The sequence below is a fragment of the Vulpes vulpes genome, chromosome 4 (assembly GCF_048418805.1).
Source record: "Vulpes vulpes isolate BD-2025 chromosome 4, VulVul3, whole genome shotgun sequence".
Taxonomy (NCBI): Eukaryota; Metazoa; Chordata; class Mammalia; order Carnivora; family Canidae; genus Vulpes; species Vulpes vulpes.
The window spans coordinates 41,641,661-41,667,454 of NC_132783.1; the positions used below are offsets into that span (position 1 = coordinate 41,641,661).

The 25,794-nt window shown below is 37.7% G+C and overlaps 1 protein-coding gene and 1 pseudogene across 2 annotated transcripts in view; both read right to left on the reverse strand.

Annotated features, from left to right (window-relative positions):
• Positions 1–25,794, reverse strand: part of NFKB1 (nuclear factor kappa B subunit 1) — a 119,189-nt gene that overhangs the window by 91,188 nt on the left and 2,207 nt on the right. For both annotated transcript variants that reach the window (XM_072755556.1, XM_072755557.1), the window contains exon 2: positions 1,529–1,574. In XM_072755556.1, coding sequence (XP_072611657.1) covers positions 1,529–1,567 — 39 coding nt within the window. In that variant the 5' untranslated portion in view covers positions 1,568–1,574. The remainder of the gene's footprint in view (positions 1–1,528; positions 1,575–25,794) is intronic.
• On the reverse strand, positions 13,417–19,266 carry LOC112908368 (SURP and G-patch domain-containing protein 2 pseudogene; annotated as a pseudogene).

Consider the following 25,794-nt stretch of genomic DNA (forward strand, 5'->3'; position numbering starts at 1 on the left):
CTGTGGGAGTCGATCACGCCCAAAGGCAGACGCTTAACTGCTGAGCCACCCAGGCATCCCTTCAATATTTCTATAGACCTAAAGTTTTTCAAAGTAAAAAGCTGGGAGAAAAAGGGAAAAAGGGGGCAGCCGGGGTGGCTCAGCAGTTTAGTGCTGCCTTCGGCCCAGAGCGTGATCCTGGAGACCCTGGATCGAGTCCCGCATCGGGCTCCCTGCATGGAGCCTGCTTCTTCCTCTGCCTGTGTCTCTGTTTCTCTCTCTCTGTGTCTCTCATGAATAAATAAATAAAATCTTTAAATAAAAAAAAAAAAGAAAGAGGGAAAAAGGACGCGAGGTATCCCTTCACAAGTGAAAATAAAATTATAATGAATAGTTTTATGTTCCCAAAACACATTCATTGCCTATTCAGTCTTTCCAACACCCCTGTGAGTGTGGGGCTAGCATTCCTATTTTGCAAATGAGAAAAGTGGGATGGTGGGGGAACAAGTGATTCCTCAAATTTTATGAGCTGATCAGTAGCAGCCAGTACCTGCATCAAGATATCTGAATTCTATGACCAAAGGTCTTTGCACTACACTAATCTGTCTCATCATTAGATGAGTTTTAAATATTGTACTTCCCTCAACAAAGAGACATTCAAGTCCTAATCCCCAGTGCCTACATATGTAGCTTTGTTTAGACATGAGGTCTTCACAGATGTCATCAAGTCAAGATAAGGACATACTGAAGGGTGGATTCTAAGTCCAATGACTGGGGACTTTATAAGAGAAGAGAGAGGGAGACTTGGAGACAGTGATGCAGGAGAGACACATAGCAAAGAAGGTGAGTCTGCAGAAACAATGCAGCTGCAAGCCAAGGAGTGCTGAGGACTGCCGACACCCACCAGTGGGGTAGGACAGAGGCCTAGCACAGATTTTCCTTCAGAACTTCCAGAAGTAACCAGCCTTGCCATCGTCTGGATTTTGGATTTTGATATTTTCTAGTCTCCAGAACTGTGAGAGAATATATTTGGTTTTTGTTTGTTTGTCTGTTTTGCTTTGTTTTTAGAGAAGGAGAGGGGGAGGGAGCAGAGGGTAAGGGAGAGAGAATCCCCAACAGGCTCCACACCCAGCGTAGAGCCCGACATGGCTGGATCCCACAACCTCAAGATCATGACCTGAGCCAAATTAAGAGTCAGACACCCAACTGACTAAGCAATGTAGGCACACCATATATCTATTTTTTTCAGCCATCTGGTTTGTGATAATTTGTTACAGGAGCCCTAGGAAACTAATATGGTATTTATCATTTGACTTGTAGCATATATAATTTTTATGCAGTCGTGTGTGTGATAAGAGGGTTTAAGTTACTCATTTTATGTAACATGTCCTCTCTGACCTCACATGGAGAGACACAGAAACTGCAAAAACAATTTAAAATAAACTTTTAGCAACGTTCGAATTTTTCTGATAAATACTACTGCTGCCTCTATATATTTTAAAGTATGAATACATTTACAAAAAATTATCAGTGAGATTATAATACTTACTTGCTCATGCGCTCCCAAATATGTATCGTCTTCTGCCATTCTGGAGCTGTGTATCAAAACAAAACAAAACAAAACAAAACTTTAAGAATGGAATGACACTTAAGAAATCCATCATGCAGGAGAACACTATATTATTCCATTACAACCAACCTTAATCTTTTTTAAAAGATCTTAAGAAGAGGCATAACCTTAGAAGAGTAGTTCCTTTTTGGAATCTAAATCTAACAGCAGGAAAACTGCACAATCAAGGAATTACCATTCATGTATAATCCAAAACTCTGTCAAGCTCACAACAGTGTCCTGGAGTTTGGTGCAACCAATCTTCACCTTCTGTATAAAAGTCAGATGTACTGAAATTCTTAGAGGTCATTTCTATTTGTCACCATCTAGACTTCAAGGATTTAGTCTTAGCTTTTTGTGTAGATTATTTTCCAACCTTTCATGAATTCAGTGATGGTCCTAGAACAGTACTCAAGCTTTCTGCTCACTGCTCGAGTTGAGGAGCTCAGAGAAGGTCCTCCTGCTGTCAGAAGGCCTGGTCAGTGCTTTGCACAGCACAAGGGGAGGACAGCCACCGTGTGCCATGCTCTGCCCTTTAGTGTGTTCCACTGCAGTAAGCTATTTCCTGCCACTGTCAAAGTGGTACAGAAGGGCATCTGGGTGGGTGGCTGAGTTGGTTAAGTGACTCTTGGTATGGGCTCAGGTCATAATCTCAGGGTCATGAGATTGAGCCCTGTTGGGACTCCATACTCAGAGAGTGGAATCTGCTTGAGATCCATTCTCTGTCTTTGCTTTTGCCCCTTCTCTCACTTGTGTGTGCACACACTCTCTCTCTCTAAAATAAATAAAACTTTTTTAAAACAGTGGCAGAGAAAAACTGTAAGAATCCTTATTATCAAGGCTATAGTCTCAGATTTAAACAACTGCAGCCAGATACTAACATACTGCAGGCCCTAGCAATCTTCAATTACCCAGAGGCCCTGAGAAAAGTGAAAAACCACATGGCCAGATAAAAACAGTGTCTAAAATTCACATATCATTTTGGATTTACTTACTTTAGAAATATCCTTATTATTACTTTAAATATAGCTGATTTTATTTAAATTTATCTAGATCAAATTTTAGATCTATTTACACGAAAGACTAAAGGACAAAAAAGGCTGAAAGCAAATATTAATTCCTGAAATAACTTTTTCTTTTCTTTTTTACTGAAAAATAGTTGACACATGATTTTACATTAGTTTCAGTTATACTGCATTTCTGAGTCAAATTTTTTTCTTTATTTTTTCTTCATGAAGTCTATAAAGCACTCAAGGGCCTTGGGACTTGGGCTGAGAATGTTAATTGCATGCCAAAATCTGTTCTCTCCTTTTGCACGGTGATAGGAGCTGTAGCTGGAAATGTGACTGCTCGGCTAGAGTATACCTCTCCACTTCCTTTGGTGAAATGCTCACCAATGGAATGTCAAAACCATTTGTGTGCCACTTTCAGGTATGGGCATAAGGCCCTTGACATGCTTCCTTCATATTTTTGTTTTTGTTTTTTCTCTTTGCTGCTGGATAAAACCTAGACATGAAGAAGACCCAGCTTCTTCCACAGATGATGATGAATAATAGCTAATACTGGCGATGATATGAGAAAGAAAGAAATTTCTTTGTTCTTTGACCTAGAATATTGCTTGGTCCCTCTCTTAAAACAGACTAGCCTTTACCCTAATGAATACATCTCCAGTAAGAACAAAATCCTCCAAAGAGGACACTGACTTCAAATGAAGTCCTCTCTTGTCAGAGACCTCTGTGCCTGATGAGGAGTGAGCAAGCCTTGTGAGGACTGCTAGTGGGATACAGATCAGTGTCCACCTGTAGCGGAAGGTTGAAAGGTACATTCTGTAGGATAAGAACTCTAGGCAGATTTGAAAGAAATACTTGTCTAAAATATGAAACTGCTAAAGATTGACAAATAACAGTAATCAATTAAGATAAGCAGTTAAAAAAAAAAGAAAATTGCCCTGATGCAGTAAAAAAAGGAATTAAGTCATTCAAAACTCCAAAGTTCTTCCTGCTGCTGGGTGTGTGACTCTGGATACACAATGACACTCACTGTGGCCTCTGTTTCCTCATCTGTAAAGTGAGAAGGTTTTGTTTTTGTTTTTTAAGATTTTATTTATTTATTTATGAGAGACACACACAGAGAGAGAAGCAGAGACCCAGGCAGAGGAAGGAGAAGCAGGCTCCATGCAGGGAGCCTGATGTGGAACTCAATCCCAGGACTCCAGGATCACATCCTGTGCTGAAGGCAGATGCAAAACCGCTGAGCCACCTGGGCTGCCCAATATATGGATTTAATATAAAATGGTCCTCACTTAGATTTTAAAAACAAACTTAATTTACTTTTTTAGAACTGCCACAGGATTCCTATCATGATCTTTAATGTAGTTAAAACCTTAATGAATATGTAGGCACTAGACACACTACACTACCCAGTTAAACACAGTCCTCCTGCCAATATTATCCCCATGATTTATGCACAAACGTGTGCCAAAAGATCAGTTTTAAAAGCCTAACAGCAGGAGTGCCTGGGTGGCTCAGTCAGTTTAACTGTCTGCCTTTGGCTCAGGCCATGATCTCAGGGTCCTGGGATTGAGCCTCACACTGGGCTCCCTGCTCAGTGGGGAGCCTCCTTCTCCCTCTCCTTCTGCTTGCTGCTCCCCCTGCTTGTACCTCTCTCTCTGTCAAATAAATAAATGAAATCTTTAAAAAAAAGTCCAATAGTAGCCCAAGAGAGACGTGGGTGGTGATTAAAATCTGAACTTTTATAGTTAAATGCACCATAAAGAAGAGCTAGAGTAACAGTAACCCTCAGAATGATGTCAATGTTAAATCATAATTTAAAAATAAAATGTCAAAAGAAACCAGGAATTATTTAGAAAGGATGAATCAATGAGAATTATTTGCATTAATTGTAGAAGCAAGTTTTATTTCAAAAAATTGAAATACCAACTAAGCCTTCAGAACTGAAGGATTAGGAAAGACCAGGGAAAGCCCCTAATGCCCCCCAGCTCCCTGAGCCCTTCCTCTCACTTTCCCTTTGCACAGTTCTGTGCTTTTGAGGAAGGACCTTGAAACAGAAAGGGAGATAGTGGGTTGACTGGTGAGAAGATGGGCCTAAGCTCTCTGCATCTCTCTCCCCCAAGGGTGAGGTTTTCAGGAAAATTTTCACACAGTGGAAAGAGAAATAGAAAATGTGGCTTGCTAGCAAGAAAAACAGCTTCTCCAGCACATTGTTTGTATTTCTCACATGAGAGGCATAATGTTATAACTGGCTAAATTCGAAATATGTGACAAGTTCTATATGAAATGCCTAATGGATTATTTTCTACACATCTGTGACAATCTCACTACTGACATCAAAGGCTGGCACAGAGAGTTCTAAGTGAAGGCAGCAAGACCAAGGCCACTTCCCTCCTTATATCTGGAGGAATTTTCTAGGATTAGATATATTCACATTTTTTGATCAGGGTCCACTGTAAGAAAACATACTTTTTAAAATTCTATTACATTTCATTAAAAAGAAAAAAAACAAACTTTTCAAACACATTGATTTTATGACCCACCAGTGAGCGACAATCTGCAGTGTGAAAAACAGAATGTTAGGTCATTCAGAGGATGCAGCTGGGAATCAGAGAGATACAGTGTCTCTATTTTCAAGATTATATTCAGCTGTACAGACACCAACTAGGTGTCACTTTAATACCTCATCCTGGACAACAATGAGGATGAAATTACAGGAAAAAGAGTGACTTTTTGCTATTTCTTTGTTGAATAATAAATTGATATAAAGGCTATTTATCCAGATAGAGAAATTTTTTGGAGAAAGTGTACTGTAAAGCACAGATACATGTGTACTACATATAATGTGAAATATTCAACTGACATTTATCTTTTTGCTCTGCAATTCTACTCCCAGAAATTTGTACTAAAGAACTAGATGAGCAAGTGTGCAAAAAAAAAAAAAAATAGTACAAGGATATGCATTGTTGCAAAAAACTGGCAACAATCTAAATGTTCTTTGATAGCAGATTGTTTGATTATAATTATGCTACACTTACACCTTATATATTATGTAACTGTTAAAAATAATTCAGATCCATATATAGTGACATGGAGACTATTACTCCCTAAGTTACACCTTCCTGTTTTAATTCTTTTTTAAAAAAAAGATTTTATTCATTTATTCATGAGAGAGAGAGAGAGAGAGAGAGAGAGAGAGAGAGGCAGAGACACAGGCAGAAGGAGAAGCAGGCCCGATCCTGGGACTCCAGGATCATGCCCTGGGCTGAAGGCAGGTGCCAAACCGCTAAGCCACCCAGGGATTCCCCTGTTTTAATCTTCTAACTCATATATGTAATTAGAAATATATGTTTTTAAGGAAAAAAGAGAAAATCAAACGCCATGCTGAACTTAAAAGTTTAACATGTTTAACAATTAATGACATATAGTGAATAAAACATGAAGTATGAGTAAGTGAAAAATTTCTAAACACTACTGGAATCCTCTTCATAATAAATATGATAGAAAAAAATTAACTTTAAAGGGGATATTTATTTATATCTTCTGATATTTTGGTTTAGTGATCATGAAAGAAAAATTAATGGTGGGTTTACTTTTCTCAAGATAGCTGTTTTTTTTTAAATCAATATTTGTAATCTATCACATTTAGATAGATTTGTATAAACTCATTTTCCATCTTTTTCCACACCTCCATCCATTTTCAGTTCCTTATTGCTTTATTTGGGTACAATGCAACCAATTTAATCAATGTAGAATAGCTACCTCATAAATACAAATACATTGTGGCTGGAGCTGGTATAAGGTTCCTGTTCATAATGGAATACCACTCTAATAGATGGCAGATACATACACAACATTCAAATATTAGCTCATGGGAAGCTTATTAGCATAGCCAGTAGCACACAGTAAATGTTAACCATTTTGTTAGAGCATAATAAATAAGTTAACTTATGGGAAGAGTAATAAAAGACAGTAAGGGTTTTAGGCATTTTGAGAAGAATCAAGTACTTCTCTTTCCTATCCTACATTGTAGGTACATTGCCACATTCTTCTTTACCCCTATCCTTATAACTGTTGAATAAAATGTTTGCATATTTTGCCACTAGGGACATTCGGCAATGTCTGGAGACATTTTTAGCTGTCATACTGGTGGATGGTCCTATTGGCATCTAATGTGTAGAAGGTAGAGATGCTACTAAACATCTTGTAATGCACAGGACAGCTCTTTATAATGAAGAAATATCTGACCCCAAATGTCAATAACACAACAAAAGAGAAACCCTGATGAATGCCTTCATACGCCAGTACTTTGGTTCACATGCAAAAAGAACTAAAACTTCACTGATTACCTTCCATAAATCAGGAATTATAGCTAGTGCTTCACAATTTAATTTTCACAATATTTCCTGAGAAATATGGTCCCAGATGAGAAAACAGATTTACAGAGATTAAGTCATTTGCTGAGGTTGACAGAGTAATGCTAGCTAACCTGACTCTACAGACTATGGTTCGTTCATTCACCTAAGAGGCAGATATGATTTTTTTCCTTGACTTACAATTTTATTAATTTTAATACAGCATCTTTGCTCCTGGTCTCCTGCATGTTCAGGTTGGAGTTAGTCTACCTATAGCAGAGCCTGAGAAGGGGAATAGGACTGTGACAACACATCCAAGTGAGTTCTTCCTGAGACAATAAAATGCGAAGGTGAAAATACCAAACAATCATAGCTCAAGCAATAGTTGCTTTTTATTTTGTTTTGTTTTAAATATCTTCCTTGTTTAATTATAAAGGATAGGAGGAGAATCTAGAGACTCTTTCTAAAATATGTCCATAGAAAACACCATACTCTCTAATGGTATAATAAAAGTATGCATATCTTTAAAACTAAGGTATATTGAAATATTCCTTGAATGCTTTCCTCCTTTCATTAATTTAGTCACTCATTAAAAAAATATTTAGGCTTCCTATGTGTCAATTACCAAAGAGAGCAAAGTATACAAGAGTCTACAGTTGTGGTAGATTGAAAGCAATGACCAAACATTCTTTGCAACTCCACCCAACAAATAGTAAAATCTATTTCTCCATCCCTTGAATCTTGGAAGGCCTGTAACTTGCTCTGACCAACAGAATGAGATAGAAGTATGAGTTTTAAATGCAAGCTTCTAGAGGCCTTGCAACAACCATTCCTGCTCTCTTGGAACTTTGCTGCCATGTGAAGAAGCCCGAGCTAGCCCCCTGGATGATGAGACATGTGGAGCAGAGAGGTCCTACTGGAGGCCCCTCTAGACCAAACAGCATCAGATGTTAAATAAAAGTCTTCAGAGATCAGCAGAGCCAGCCCAGACCATACAACCTAGAGAGTCCACCAAATTGAGAGAAATAACAAATGTCTGTGTTTTAATTAGCTTTGTGGTAATTTTTCACACAGCAAAAGCTAACCAATGCAACAGTTTAGTAAGGAGGAAGACAAATAGGCAAAAGCAACGCAACATGGTAAGTGTCACAGGAAAAGGAGAGTGTTTAAGGGCATGGGTTAGTAATCTTGGTAATTCAGTAATTACATTTTCTTTGTTAGGGTCCTATTCAGAACCTACTTCCCAGCCCCCACCCCCCACTTTGTACTCATTTTTGCTGTATTTGCTTATTCATTTCCTAATAAAACAAAGGAAACAAGTTCATTAGCCAAAAATACTGTGATGTAAACAGAAATAAAATTAGCAGTATAAAACCTTCAAAATGTAAATATTAATACATTGCTATTAGCTTTAGGCAGTGATACCACTAAAAACCAAAATATAATGCTTTTAATACTTTCAACTCTCTAATAACTAATTAATCATTCCTACAGCAATGGCCCTGCTCTTACCTTCCTAATTTCTGCCAATAAATCACTGTCTCAGGTACTCAGGGTCAAAAGTTCAGTCACCTTTTCCTCCTTTCCCTCTCCCTCTCTCACACATATTCAGTAAATAACCGATCTGCTGATTTCTTCCTTGTATTATTTCTTGTATCTGCCCATCCTTTCCATTCCCACTGTTTGTATTTGAGCTTTCACTGCCTCAGTTCTGCCTGACAGTAGTAGCCTCCCTACTATTCACCCTTATAAACCCAACAGTCCTCAACCACTCAGCTTATTATATTGCATTAAATCACATTATAAGCGTCATCTATTTCTATATCCTAACCAATATCCTTTATTATAAGCAGACTGAGCATTCAAAAGTGCCTTGCTCATTTCCACCTTGTATTTTGTTCATGGTAGCCTTGCATCCTGAAATGCCATCTCGCTTACTTAAATATTACCTACTCCTCAAGCTTCGACTCAAATCTGACCCCTGCCCAGAAACCCTGTATTTACTCCATAACCTATAGCTCTGCAGTCCACATAAGGGCTACAACACTTATGTGTACTGGTTATTTTACACTTGACAACATACTGCTCTACTACAATTTAACTTTATATAGTTGCCATCTTCTTAAGTGGATATAAATGCCTAAAAAGTAGATATAAAAGCTTTGCTTTTTTGTATCATCAAATTAGTAAATTGTAAGTACTTTTAAAAATTGATATTATATTAATAGTAGGAAACGCTGTAATTTCAGATTTGTCAAAATGTGGACTCCTGGCTTCAAGACAGAGTAATGATTATTAAACTTGCCTGACTAACTGTAAAACTATACAAAATACTTGAAGCAATAATAGCAGACACTGGACATGGCAACACTTGAGGTGAGCTCTAAATTCACTTTTTGACAGAGTATGTCCCAAACCATGATACAAGGAAGTAGAATTGAAACAGAGAACAGCAATCCCACTCAGCAGGGGTCAGAAATGAGTAATTTACACTGACAAACTGGCTCAGAAATCTGCATACGAGTGACCTCTACTCAACGAATACATATTAAACTGTATTAGTGCAGGACAAGACTCCACCAAGCCTACTAGAAAAACAGCTGCCAGGGATCTAAAAGCTGAACAGAGATTCCGTAAGTTTTGGGAACTTATGAGAAACATTGAAGTTCCAATCATCCAGGGCAAAGAGATAAAGAGATATTACTGAACAATCTGAGCATTCACCTGTGACCCCAGAAAAGACCATGCTATGGGAATAAGGGGCATACTCTAGAATAAAGGCTACTCTAAACCCAACTTTATAAAACCAGATGATTCACCAGTAAATTTATTGCCTATTACAACAAAACTCAACACTCAATAAAGGAAGACAAAAATACATACTCTACAATGTGGTACCCACAATGTACTACAAAAAAGGATAAAACATGCAAAGAAGCAAGAAAATATGACTCAAAAGAAAAAAAATGACACAAATTATGGAATTAGCAACCAATGACTTTAAAACTGTTAATAGCAATACGTCTAAGAATATAAAGGAGAAGATGAACATAATAAATGGATAAGGAATCTTGGAAGATAACTGGAAATAAAAAAGAAAAAGAACCTATGGAAAATTCTAAATCAAAATGGGATTTTACTGGGTGACCTGATCAGCATATTAAACACTATAGAGAAAAGGATCAAAAAACTTGAATATTAGTCAATGTAAACTATCTAAACTGAAACACAGAGAAAAAAGGCAAAAAGAAATTAAGACACTTTCAGTGACCTATGAGACAATACTAGGTGGTCTTACATATGTGTCACTTAGAGCCCTAGAAAGAGAGAGAAAAAAAATATTTGAAGAAACAATGGCCAAGAATTTTCCAAATTTGTTTTTTTTTAAAAAAAACCATAGATCCAAGAATCTCAAAGATCCCCATGTTGGATAAAGACAAAACCATGCTTAGTCATATCACAACCAAACTGATAAAAGTTTATTCTAAAGAAAACAATCTTAAAAGCACCCAGGGACAAGGGGGAATAATGATAAGTATGATGGCTGACTTATCAGAAACAATAATGGAAATGTTGAAAAAAAAAATTAGTGTACAGTTCTAAACTTTTTTTTTTTAAATTCTATTTATTTATGATAGTCACAGAGAGAGAGAGAGAGAGAGGCAGAGACATAGGCAGAGGGAGAAGCAGGCTCCATGCACCGGGAGCCCGACGTGGGATTCGATCCCGGGTCTCCAGGATCGCACCGTGGGCCAAAGGCAGGCGCCAAACTGCTGCACCACCCAGGGATCCCCTAGTGTTCAGTTCTATACTCAAAAATAACCTTTAAAAATTAAGGTAAAATTGACATTTTTCAAATAAACAACAGCTGAGAGAATTCATCCTCAGGAGGCCTGCAGCCTGTTAAAGAAAGTTCTTCATGCTGAAGGGAAATGATACCAGACAGAAATTTGGATTTACATGAAAGAATGAAAAATGCCAATGATGAAAATGTGGGTAGATATAAGACTTTTTTCTTGTGAGCTATTAAAAAAATATGGTATAATTTGGGTTTTATAACATATGCAGAAGTAAAATGTGTAACAAAAATAGCACAGAGGAAGGGAAAAGGACAAGTGGAAGTACACCACTGTCAAGTTCTTACATTATATATGAAATGTTAAAAGTATTAATTTATGGTTGACTCAAGGATGCATACTATAATCCCCAAAGTCACCAGTTTAAAATACAGCCCATAAAGGAGATGAAATGGAATTTAAAAAACAAACTTATTCAAAAGATGCAGGAAAGGAGGAAAAAACAAAGAACAGATGGCACAAGTAAATAATAATGACCAAGATGTAGCTTAAGCCCAACAATATCAATAATTATATTAAATGGAAATGGACTAAACAGACCAAAAGAAGGTAGAGATGATCAGACTGGGCAAAACAAAACAAAAACAAAAACAAGACTCAAGTATATGGTTCTTACAGAAATTAATATTACACTTTAATATTAAAGACTCCCAATAGTTTAAAAGTATCAAGATGGAAAGTTATGACAGTTATACCATGGAAATACTAAATATAAAAAAGCAGGCTATACTAAAATATCAGATACAACAGACTTCAAGAAAGGAAATATTACAAGGGGCAAAGAGAAACATTTCTTAAGAATAAAAGAGTCAATTCATCACAGAGAAGTAATGATCTTAATGTGTATGCATATATTCAGAGCTTCAAAATACAAGCAGCAAAAGTGTCAGAATTAAAGGGAGAAACAAATGTCTACAATTATAGTTAACATTTTTAACACTCCTCTCTCAGTAACTGATGAAAGCAAATCAATAGAACATCATATTCAGTAGTAAAGATATATAGTAAAGATATAGAAAATGTAGGAACAACATCATCATTAAAACTAAGTGCATGTATAGAACACTCCAAATGACTGTGGAAGACACATTCTTTTCAAGTGTACATGAAACATTCATGAAGACAGACCATATGTCAGACCATAAAACAAGTCTCAATAAATTTCAAAGAGGTGAAAGGATATAGATATGTTACCTAAACACAATGAAATTAAATTAGAAACCAATAACAGAGATACCTAGAAAAATCTCAAATGCATATAGTTAAGTCAAGATGTTAAACTGGGGGAGGAGGGGAACATACCTCTTAAAATCAATAAAACATAGTAAACATAACCTCTTTCCCTGTATGAGAGCAGCATATAAATTCTTGCTGTATCATATCCACTGCAACTATGGAGGACTGGGATTTTCTTTAAAAAGATCAGAATGCATTCTAATGTGTTCCACAAGTATCAAACTTTGCCTACGCTTGTATTCTTAATCATAGATGATTAAAATTTATAGGATCAAAGAGATGTTTTGAAGATTTTCTAATCATATTATAATTAAATGTCATATATATTAAATGGCAGATTCCATTCTAAGTAAATTTTTAATAGTATAGTAGAATAAAATATGGTGAATCTAAATTTGTATAGCTATAGAAGTTCTCTAAAGATTATAGTAAATTAGATAAAACCTTACATGTTATAACTAAAGTCCTTATGAGATATTGCTGACTTCCACTTCCACATAAAAACCAATTCAATAAGTTTTCTCAAGGTTTGAAGTCTTTCATTTAGATGGCATCAGAAAGAGGTTTGATTTACTATAGATTTCTTCACTAAAAATGAAGTGTGATGGTGGGGGTAGGGAGTGAGGAATGAATGGGTGGAACACAGAGGATTTTTAGGGCAGTGAAAATATTCTTGTATGATATCATAATGATGGATACATGTCATTGTACATTTGTCCAAGCCCACAGAACACACAACATAAAGAATGAACCATATACAAACTATGGACTTCAGGTGCTTACAATGTTTCATTGTAGGTTCATCAACTGCAACAAATGTACCACTCCAATGGGAGATGCTGGTAACAGGGAGACTATGCATAAACAGGGGCAGGGATGTATGGGAAATCTTTGTACCTTACCCTCATTTTGTTGTGAACCTTAAACCACTCTAAAAAATTAAGACTTAATTTAAAAAAATGGAGTACAATCAAATTTTAATATCATCTCTTTCCTTTCTCTTGAACACCATTTTGGAGAATTTGTATTTTCAGATTGAAGAGGAAGTAGATCTCAAAAATTATGAATTAGAGATTAATATTATTTTAATCAGATATAGAAAAAATGATCACGTTCTCTTAAATTTGAGCATGGCAACTTCAATTTGGATTCTCATTTTTATTAATCTTCACATATTGATAAAAGTATATCCTTTATTATTTATTTATTTATTTATTTGGGGGGCTCCTCTACATTTATTGTAACTGCCAAATGATTAACAACATTCACAACTTCTTAGATTAAAAAAAAAGAAGAAAGAAAAAAAAAAAAACCAAAAACTTCCATTTTGTAACATCACAAATGTCTTCTAGGTTTTACCAAGGACCAAAAATGCTAAAATTCTCTATATGATTTCCAGTGATGGAAACAAGCCAGAGACAGTAAGCACCCAAAGTGGTGAGTTAGCACTTTCTGGATGCCTGTTGTCCTCATGGAAGAGACCCTGGAACTATTTGTTGGCCCATTTGTGTCTGTACATCTGCATCATCCTTTGACGGAACACGTGTCTTCCTTGTGCTCCTGCCTGGCAGCACCTAACGCTTCCCCTTCCGATGCAGTTCCCATGCTGACGGGCTCCCTGGTGCCCTTCCCACAGGAGCCCAGGCCGTGGCCCTCCTTCCAGCCCATCTTCTGCAGCATCTGGAACCCCAGGTTCTTGTCGGTCAGCTTCTGCTGGGTGAAATCAAAATCCTTGGGTTTCTTCTTTTTGGACATGGGACAACCCCGAGGTCTGTCGTAGGCAATTCGAACTGGTTCATGAACTTTGGGTTCCTGGATGAGACGCAGCCTCTCTGGAGCCGGAATCATGCCAACCTTCAAGGACTTGCTACTGACCCTCTTCCGAGGGAAGCAGGCCCCTGAGGTGGCCTGTGATAGGGCAGGTGCAAGGCCATGGGGGGGGGGCTGCCCTTATAGCCCTCGGACTTAGCAGCCCCTCCTGGTTGCCTGGAGGCCCCTCTAGGAGTGGAGGCCTCTTCGGTCCCCTCCTCATCCTCATCTTCCTCGTCTTCATCATCCTCCTCAGGCATCACCTCTGGGCTTTCCAACTCAGCCTCATGCTGAGGGGGCTCATCTTCAAACTCTCCTTCCCCTTCCATGGGATCAAGGGGGCTCTCTTGAGAATCAGTGCTCTCATCATCTTCAGTGGAGATGATGAAAAACAAATTGACGGCATAGTTCAAATACTTTCTTTCGATAGAATTTGAAGGCTGAACTATTTTGGTCATGGAGAAACCACAAGTCAGGGTTGTCAGTACTGTTTTCTATGCTGAATTGTTCAATTTCTGGTTCCATCCGAGCAACAAATCTGGCCAGTTTCTCTGCAGTCTCCATTGTCTTCATGTCAACGTTGGCAGATGGGCAGGAAGAGGAGGATTGAGGAGCTTCAGAGACTTCCGCTCCTGCTGGCTTGGGGGATAGGCCCAAGACTTCTGGGCTGGGGTCCCCAAGAGAGGGTCCAACTGGGTCAGGTGGGCAGTCCTTGACAGTATCATTTCCATCTGGCTGGGACAGCTTTCCCTGCAATGAACCTGGAGCCTGCCGGCCATGGTGTTTCAGTCTGGTGCTTGAGGAGAGGAGGGTCTGGGTCCCAGTGGTTGCTTTCCTCACCTTCCAGCCCCGAAGCCGTTGAGTGCGGAGCAGCCCCCGCTGGAGGCCTGGGAGGAGCCTCTTCTTGAGGCTCCGGATTGTCCGAGCATACAGCATGGCCCAGACCGCACACTCTGCTGCTGTTGGCTTTTGATCTGCTCCTGGCAAGGTGTGGCTCATCCGCTGCATTTCTGCCAGCTTCAATTTGTAGTATTTATACTCCAGACTACTGTCATCAGACAAAAACCAGTAAGCAGGGTCCTCCTTGAGAAGAGCTCTCTCTTTGGGAGATAGGCTGCCTCTCACAATACGAGTGACCAGCTGATCGATGGTATCCACCACCTTGTGATCCGCTCGCTGGGGGACAGCATCATTGACACCACTCAGAGACTTGGCCTGAATTTTGGGTTTGGTAGGAGGAACAACTTTCTCTTCATCTTGGGTAGGCTCAGGTTCAGCTTTCTTGACCTGAAATGGACACCCACTGGTGACGCCAGGCCTTCAGGTGATCGATGTATTCTCTCCCAAACAGAGTAGAGTCCTCAAAATTTGGAAATGCAGCAGGAGAGGGAGCTATATCTTGGAAGCCAACAGCTTCTAAGATTTTCTCTTGCCTGAAAGAAGAGGCCAAGGAGAAAGTCTGTCCCAAAAGGGCTAAAGACTTCTGGCAGAGAGAATTGGTGGTCTCCAGGGCAATAGCCAAGTCCAGGGGGTTACTGAGGGTTTTCATCTTGACACTCAGCTCATAGGCATTGCAAGCCATGAGCAGGGGTGTGACACTTCAGAAGGCGGTCTTGAAGCCTCATTATGTACTTGTCAAAAGGCTTTATGATTTCAAAAAAAGCAATTTTTGGTCTTCACAGCACCTTTGTCTAAAAGCATGTTTTAAAACTCATTATCAACTCTGGGTGTTTTCAAAGCAGAGTGCTTTAAAAATTTGATCGTAAAAAAGCAAAAATTTCTGTGCTCTGGTTTTAAGGAGCGTTTGAATGAAGAGAGCATTTTAGCACAGGTTTTGGTTTCAAGTTCAAAGAGCGTCTGGAAAAGCTGAGAAAATTTAACATCATTTTTATGGTGTGGAATCCTGTCCATTTGATTATTTCTATCCCAAATCTTGAAAAAACATCAGACTTATCTATGAGGTCGAAGCTCATCTTTCTTCTGGGAAGCCGAATATCCTTCAGATTGAGCCCCAAAGGGATCTGAGTGGGAAACTGGATATCTTCTGTTCCTGGGTTTGTCCCCAGGGTCACATCAGGACTTGAGGTGGTTTTCTGGATTTGGTTGGTGCCCTGAGTTTTGGGAGTAATACAATTTACAGTGGGTACCTTCTTCGTGCTCACACTTCTTAGTGTGACAAGTTTACCAACTCCCCCTTTAGATGGGAGCAGACCCTGAGTCTCTCCCTTTCCTAAAAGGATCCCTTCCTGGTCAATGATGTTTAGACCTCGGCCTCTGCCCTGGGCTTGGCCACTGCCCCTGAGCACAGAGTCTGTGTCCCCTGGACAGTCCACATTGTAATCCCGACTTTTTTGCTTCAAACACTCTTTCTCAATCAGCCTAGAGGAACCAAAGTCCCCAAGCAGTGCAGAAGGACCAAAATTACACTCCTGTGACAAAGGGGATTCTTGAGAAACGGGGTGGCCAAAGTCTTGTTCCCAAGAGCCACGGAGTGCAAATTTCCAATCCTGAGAACGGAAATGTCCCAATTTCCGGTGGCTAAAAACTTGGTCTCAGGAATCAGGGTGGGAAAATTCCAGATCCTGGCCACACTCTTTGGGAAAGTAGTTGTCTTCACTTACAGAAGGATTGCTTGATCTGAAGGAAGGTCCTGGAAATACATCACCTCTCAAGCTTTCTCTCCCAGTGTCTCGAGGGTGGGCTACAGATCCAGCCAGAGTGTATCTGCTGTCACTAGGAATGTCATCATACATATCTGCCCTTGCTCTTGGGACTGTCCTTAGAAGATCTTGAGCTTTAAACTGAAGAGCTTCACCTACGGCCTCACCACTGGGGTCCATGTGATATTGGTTAGCTTTTTCTTGCAATACAGCATCAAAAGTCTCCTGTGCAATTCGCCTAGCTGCCTTGTTTCTCTGACCCTGAACCCACCACGCCCGGAGCCGCCCCCCAGCCCCCAGCTGCCGCCTCAGGCTCCTCACCCGCAAGGAGGCTGGGGGGGGGGCTCCTTTATGTTTTAAATGAAAAGGATTAATTAAGTGAACCATCAATACTTGCTTGGTTCTACAGATATGGTGACAATTGGTCTGGAGGAAGAAAAGCATTTCCTTGAAGAAATAAGCACAACGGTGACCTTCCAATTGCACATACACATAAATGATGATTTACAAGCATCAAAATCAGGCCTGATATGGGAAACTTCAGTCCTTAATTTAGTTATGAAGGCATTTCCACATTGACCATTCACAGAGACAAATCCTTCAATTTATGCAGATGTCAATGTATAAAGTGAACAGGAAGAAAAAAATGAACTACATTCTCTTCCATGTCTGATATGGTCTGATGTGAATACTTCTTTCTCCCGTGACTCTTTGTCAGTGACCTTGACTTCTAGGCAATAAAAAATAGTAGAATAAAGTGTGAGTTAATTTACTCACACTCAAAAATGACAAATTAACATGAAAGTGTGATTTGTTTTATATTTTTACTAACATATTTTGTTTAGTGATTAAAGTCTCAAGTGAACTGACCTAAGGGCTTTTAACCACAAGTTCATACTTGTGTGAAGCTCATTATTAGCACCTTGGAGCAATGAATTCATTCAGTCAATTCTCAATTTTATGTAGATGAACTTCTACGTGGACTTATGGACTCAACATGCATATAGTCCTAAAGTCATTAGTGAAACCTTTTATTTTTATATTTTGTAAGATATTTATTTATTTATTTGACAGAGAGAGACCAAACAAGCAGGGGGAGGGGTAGAGTGAGAGGGAGAAGCAGGCTCCCGTCTGTGCAGGGAAACTATGTGGGGCTCAACCCCAGGACCCTGGGACCCTGACCTGAGCCAAAGGCAGACACACAATGGACTGAGCCACCCGGGCGCCCCTAGTGAAACCTTTCATATGACAGTGAAGTAGGGTAGACGGTCCTGAAATAGGTTTTTCAGGGTACTGGTAACATTCTTTCTAGAGCACCACCTAAGTTAAGTGTATTCACTTTGAGGTAAATCATTAAAGCTGTACTCTTATGATTAATGCAATCTTTTACTTATGTGATTTTTCAATTTAAAAAAGGCTAATGTAAACAGAAAAATTTTTAAACTGAAAACATGACATGATCTAAGCTCTGCGAAATTATGGATTTCTGTCTTGTTCAGTTTTCCAATGTCTAGTACCTGGCACATGTAAAGGACTCAACATATATTCAAACGAACAATGGCTAAAAAAGAAATCCTACTATGCAAACACAGACGAGCTCCTATAAGAAAGCAAAGATTCCCCTACCTTACCTCTCATCTCCAATCCTGCTTTTCAGAGTGACTTTTTAACACTTTTAACTCTCTTTTTGGTTTTCCTGGGTGTTTTTTCATATTTCCAAATACTATGTTTATGTCTTTTTTCTTCATTTGTCTATTTTAGACATTATGCTCTTGTTCTGACACATAGAACTCACAATACCATCATTTTCCTTTTTTTCCTCCTCTAACTATAGCTAAAATGAATGAGAAGTTGAACCCATTTAGAGTTAAAATACTGAATTTTATATTCAATTTCTGTATCCAGCTTGTCCTCTATTTCTTTGGAGAAATATGAATGTAAGTTCATAGCAGAGATTAATTATTAAGCAAAAGATGCAACCCCAGAAACACCTGAAGCCAGAAAGAAACTAGACTGAGACCATAAATGATAACTAATAACCCCAAAATGAACAGTTCCTTATATTATCATAATGACAAGAATTGTCTTTGTACCTTTCCACATACATTTTTCTTAAGGTGACCTGTCTCAATAAAGCAAGAAAATCTCAAGTCTTCCAAATAATACTACTCTATCAAAGAAACAAATAATTTTAGAACTAGATGGTTTAGTCTAACCCTTTCATTTTTATAACAGAGAAAATGAGACCCAGAGAAGTTAGTTTGCCCAGAGCCACAGAGCTTAATCAATAGCTACCTAGTCAATATCTGCTGACATTCCATCTAGTTATTTACTTACTCATTTAGCAAACTTACTGGGTGCTATGCAAAGAAAAAGTAAGATGAAATACCTGTCCTCAAGATATTTTCTGTCTCGAAAACATAAGAAGTCAAGAGAACACAGATTGGGGGCACATAACTGTTCATGGAGACGTCAGGGAGAATGGATAGTAGAAAGAGAGAAAGGATGTCTGAACCACCCCTGAAGGTTGAGTAGTTGGCTAGGGAGGAAAGGACACTCCTCACATAGGGAATGTGTATGCAGAGGCATTGAAAATGAGAAAACATAGTGGATAAGGAAATGAAAATTGATGTGGAAGATTTGAGAAATAGAGGATTGGTGAAGAGCAAGAGTGGGAGGTGAGCTGTGCAGAATCAGCTTGTGAAGACAACAAGAGATTCATTTCAGAAATATAAAGATTATGACATGGGCAGCCCCAGGGGCGCAGTGGGTTTAGCCGCCGCCTGCAGCCCGGGGTGTGATCCCGGAGACCCAGGATCGAGTCCCACATCGGGCTCCTTGCATGGAGCCTGCTTCTCCCTCTGCCTGTGTTTCTGCCTCTCTCTCTCTGTGTCTCTCATGAATAAATAAAATCTTAAAAAAATATATAAAGATTATGACATGATCAGACTTGTACTTTAGAAAGCTGACCTTTATGCTGGAATGAAAGATGGAATAGAAGGAGATAATGAATGAATCAGGAGACAATGCAAAAATGAAAGTCATAAATTCAGTGAGGAAGGGATGGATTCTGGGTATGAGGAAGAGGCTGAATTAACAGAACTTGATGATTGGAGGAGATAAGTGAGTATGCATGAAGAATAGTTTCCTAGATTTCTGGCATAAGGAAACTACTGAATGGATCACAGTGGGCTAACATCTGCATTTCTTTTTTTCTTTTTAAGATTTTATTTATTTATTCATGAGAGACACAGAGACCGGCAGAGACATAGGCAGAGGGAGAGGCAGGCTCCCTGTGGGGAGCCTGATGGGAGACTCAATCCCAGGACTTGAGGATAACCACCTGAGCCAAAGGCAGATGCTCAATCACTGAGCCATCCAGGTGTTCCTAAAAACTTAATTTCTTAATGTGTGTGTGTTGGGCTGGGGGCTTGCAATTTGGTAAATGAGGATGACGCTAAATTTGATACTGACATACTGATGGGGATATCTATATGAAGATATTTAAGTGACTCAGCAATAAAATTATTTTCTGTGGCTTCCTTTGAATGACTGGGTTCCTTCAGTTTAACAAATATTTAGTAAATATAGCACAACTGCTCCCCAAATCATCCATCTTTTTCAACACAGGATTGGACTACCTTTCTAATTCCTATTTGGCTATTACAGTAGACTTTCTAAGAGAAATGGGATACTTTCCCTGACTATCATAAAAAGAACTTGAGCATAAATTACTGCTGAGGTAATGTTTCAAAATAGGAACTATTAAGATGTTCTAAGATGTGCTTGTTAAATTCATTTAAATGACTAAAATGGGAAATTGGGTAAAGACATGAAGAGAAACCATAAAGATATTTTATCAAATGAATGCTATGTCATGACATGAGAGCAAGGAAATACATTTAATTGTTAAACACATGCTTTTAAATTTCCCAGGTGTGCTGAGGTTTCCTTAATCACAACTGATTTCTAAAATATTTTAGGAATGAGGGGGAAATAACCATTGTTTTCAATTAATCAAAAATAGGATAATCCACAGATGAATGCCTATAAAAATGTTCTTTTTCAATCTCTCTTTTCATTATGACCTCTCCTTTTCATCCATGGTACAGAGAATTTATTCTTTTCTCTGGAATTCTGATTCATTTTCTAGGTTATTTTTCTTGTTCATATTCAAGTCAGTAATAAAGTTCAAGACTAATTTTATAGAGAACACTCCCACTAAGTCCTTACCTATGCTTTCATTATCCTTGATTGTGACCAAATCTTTGAGACTTATAGGTTTAAAACACACACACACACACACACACACACACACACAAATACTTAACTTACATACCTTACTATATGTTAACTTCATAATGAATGAATTAAATAATATAGTATGGGATTCGCTCTGGTTTTGGTTCATTTTATCCATCTCCAACAAAAAGTATTTTCCTAGGCTTCTTGGTTTGCTTGAAATCAGCAGTGTGAACACATTTTATAAAATAATCTTTTCTAGGCACCTGGGTGGCTCAGCTGCTTAAGCATCTGACTCTTGATTTTGGTTCAGGTCATGATCTCCGGGTTGTGAGATCCAGCCCTGCATCAAGCTCCGTACTGGACATGGAGCCTGCTTAAGATGCTCTCTCTCTCTCCCTTTGCCCCACTGCACACCCCTCCATTAAAAAAATATATATACACATATATATATTCTTTTTGACTGCCTAGATTCTGTATTAAATTTTAATTTTATATAAACCAATGGTTTTGTGTATTCCCTCAAGTACTTTTCTGAATATCCAACAGAACTAAAAACATCCAGTTTATTTTAAAATCCAGTTTAATTTTTATTCTTTATCCTCTTCATGTTTCTTCCTACTTTAAATTTCCTCTGTATAAACAGCCATTCATACTCCTTCCAACCTTTTATATTACCTTTAACTTTCTAAGTCATGAAAGTGCTTATATTATTGAGAGAGCATTACACAAAATGCTACAAATTGTAAGGGATTCTTTTCCTTTCACCTCACCACCATACCTAGCCCCTATTTAAAAGAAAAAAAAATACTGAAGTTTATAAACCAGGTCTTAATGATCAAACACCAATAAATACTTAAATCCTAAAAAAACAAACTTATAATTAAGAACTAGCAAACAAATTCTTCAACTATCAATAAGATATGAGGAATTCAAGTTAAAACATTAAAAAAATAGTCATTCTCTCCATTCCTAAAATTCTTGTCTGGGAAGGCATATTTTCTAAGACAATCAAGTAACTTCTTCTCACTATTTGAATGAATTGCAGGTGTGGACACAGGACCAATAGGCAGGTAGACTGATTAGGGAGTCCGTCATCATTTTTTTTCTTCTTTCATGCTTGATATATGTTAGAATTGATTTCTGGAGATAAAAACTGACTTCTGGAGGGAGAGATATGTCCTGACATTGAAATAGAGTGTAATATGTTTAGTCCAAATCACATGATAAACAATAATAACAAGTTTTTAAAATGACTGCTATATTGACAAAATTCATTATAGCAACTGAATTTTCTTTAATGTTAAATGCTTTCTATAGAAGTGTGTTTAACTTTATGCAGGTTTTGTATTTTTTTAGTTGAAGTTAGAAAGAAGACAATCTTGCCTACAAAAACTCATATCAAAAGCCTTAAACCTAAGAAAAATCCAGAGCTTTATTTTTCAGGATGGAATATATGAATTGTCCATAGATTTTTGACTAATACAGTAAAGCTAAGGACATTAGTTTTGTGTTTTTGTTTATGCTTCTCTTTATGCCTAGGAGCTGTAGACTGAGCTGATTATGTAATGGAACGCAGCAGAACGTATCCTCTGCAACTTCTTGCAGGGAAACTTCAGGCAAGGTAGTTGGATTATTTTATTATTTTAACTTACAAATTGCTGCAGGGAGTACTTTTCAACAATAACAGGTTTACAGTGGACTTACATATAAGTAAACATTTAGTTTCTTTTGCAGTTTGTTGGCAACAATAAAAATGATTACACATATAAATATTTGTAAACAACTTTTAAATCTAATTTTTAAAACCTGAAAGTATGTTGGTAAGTGATTCAAAGACAGGTGAGTGTCAGAACAAGAATTAGGTGGGCAGCAAAACACAGTGGACCAAAATCAGCAATTTCCAATAAAATGGTTCTAACTCTCCCTGGGGTCAGGTCACCAGGACTGGGAGTGCTGGCATTGTATTCTTTTCTGGTCTGGATGGTAGATTTCATAAATTGTGTCCACAGACAATACATGGTTAGATTTAGAGTTTTAAGGACAGTTTTCTGAAAATGCTACGAGTGAAAAATAATCAACCAAACCCTGACATGGGTCATGGGTATTGCAAAATCACTAAAGTATGAAAGTGGAAAATACAATAAACCTTACTAACTGCCTGCTTGTTCCTAAGATTTCCTGCTAGTAACTATTTCCCCTCAGTTTTTTATAGGTGGTAAGTATTTAATTCTGGATGGCTTAACTTATTTTGTTTTCACTTTTTAATTGATTAATTTAGATAGGCTTTAACAAGCTTTGGATTACAAAGAAGTGCATGTAGCATTGTTTCCTTTTTTAGATACTAATGTTGAAATTACAGTTTCAATGGAGAAATTCTAGAGTAGCCAAAAAAGTCAAATTTATTTGCTTGCTTAGGCACCTTTTATCATTTCAATTACTTTATTACCCTGCTTCATAAGTGCCTCTAAAACCTGGAAACTAAAAGCCATTTTCTTTTCCAGTTCATAAACTCCTCTTTCAGAATGAAATGCTTTCCTTTTGAAAGGCACTGGGTACTTTTTAATAAGCTCCTTGTTCTAGTAAACTTCAAGTAATCTTTAGATAAGAATATAATATCTAGGAAGCCATAACTAGATTTTGGTTTCTTTCTTCCCTAAAGGCAAGGCAAAATAGTGTAATTTTTGTTCCTTACAGAAAACAGCTGTCTTATTTTTGAACAAAGAAAACTTATGCCATTCCTTCACTCAAAAAATAGTTATTGATGACCTACTAGGTACCAACAAATACAATGCTGAATATCAGATATTGCTTTGTCAGTGAAAATTAGATATGATCTCTTTTTGGCTGGAACTATAGGATTTTTATTCTTTCAGATAGTTCTTTTCTTCTCCTTTCTATTATCTTAAAAAATAATTAGAATAGGCCATATAGTCTTTATATTCTTCTTTAAAGCTCTACTGGTCAGAATCTTTTTTCACCATTTAAAGAACTTGAGTATCTACTGAAAGTATGGGTCAGAATAAAAGCTGGTTGTAAGATTTTTGGCCTAATGGTGAAATATAAAGTAATAAGCCAATTTGTAATCCATTTCATTATTCTAATTTCAAAAATAGGCAGCAAATTAAAGCAGTTCATGAAACTTGTACTACTGATAATTAAATCTATGAGTTACTACAGAAAAATAAGGAAAATAATTAATTGATTTCTTTTTAAGATTTATAATGCAATGATATTTTTATAATTAACACTCTAAATTAAATATTTTAATTCATAATCTACTCTTAAAGATTCTGTAATCTTTAACAAATGACATCTTATACTACTTTTATGTAAAACTGTTAGGCCTGGGCAGCCCAGGTGGCTCAGCAGTTTAGCACCGCCTTCAGCCCACCGCCTGATCCTGGAGTCACAGGATGGAGTCCCAAGTCAGGCTCCCTGCACGGAGCCTGCTTCCCCCTCTGCCTGTGTCTCTGCCTTTCTCTCTCTCTCTCTCTCTTTCTTTGTGTGTGTGTCTCTCATGAATAAATAAATAAAATCTTTAAAGAAATAAAATAAAACTGTTAGGCTTTAAATTATCTGTAGTGAAGCAATAAAATATTATTTCACAACTTATTTCTAAACTATTAGTTGATTTTCAAGGGTAGGTCTGTCAACCTCAACCAAAATATAAAAGACAGCTCAGTAATTTGTACCTAGGAACACTCTCTCAAATATAGCAGAGACCAAAGGTACAAAGCAAGTTTATCATCATGAGAAGAATGCTATCTTTTTTCCAATAGTGAGACACCAGAGACTCATTAATGAAATATTACAAACAGTCTCAGTTACGTTACTCTACTAACTCTACCAAATTATATGGCTTGAAATATTAATCTTTATTGTTTAAAAAAAAAAAAGTCAAGGAGCCAAACTAACTTGTAGGCTGTGTCACAAGTCTAAACATTCCTTCCTAAGGCTGAATGCTTCTAGTTCTTGAAAATCCTCAAGGTCCTCCTAGAAATGACAGGGTCAACTCAGAGGGGTATATATGCTTCTGATGGTTTAGCTGCTCACCTCTAAGAACACTACAGTGGAGTTCAGGATTTGTGGGAGGTGCAAGAATGCAAACGAGAATTAATTCCCAGAAAGCATCACAAATTGCTTCTACACTGAAGTGTAGTTTACTGGTCATCAAGAAGCAGTTGTCAATTAACTCTACTCAGACATAAATGTAGATCTATGAATAAGACATTTTAAAGTGTCCTATGACACTAAAATTCTTTTCCTCCTTCTCTTCCTTCTGTTCTTACAATGTTAACAATCAGGCCACCTTATATGATTCATACAATAAACAGAAAACCAATAAAACAAACAATCTCCCTACTAATTTGCATAGCCATTGACTCTTATACATCCATTCCTGATAATATGATTCCTGTTCAATCTGTAGACTAGAATAGCATAATCTCAATATTTACTCTATTGGCTAAACTACTCTGCATTTCCAGATACACATTCTACTGCAGTCATCTCTGTGCTCAGAAGAGCATATCTACTAACATGTTCTCAGAAGAAAAGGGTATTTTCACTACTTTATCAAGAATCCATCTGGAAACTCATATTTTTTAACTTATTATTTTAAAATGTCAATACTGTTATTACTTCTTCCAAGTTCAAACTAATTGAAGGTTATGAAGTAACCACTTCCCCCCTCAGAAGCCAGAACTTTCACCTCTTCTGAACAGGGGAATACCTCTCATAAATTAGGTAAAAAAAAAAAAAAAAAAATCTTGCTGATTGAATGATAGTCCAAGATTCCTGCAGCTGCCAATTCTTTATCTAGACCTTCTATCTTACCACAGTGAGCAATCCCTGAAAGGCAAGCTAGTAGCTTACTTCATCAATTATCTGGAAGTCCGAAAGCAGTAATAAAAACAACCTGCCTAAGTATTAGTTTCTTAAACTAGCTTCAGTTTGTTCCAAGAACAGGACAAGGGAAATAGGAATATGATCACAAATCTAACGTTCTGCCTATTTCAGACTGAGCTTTTTTTT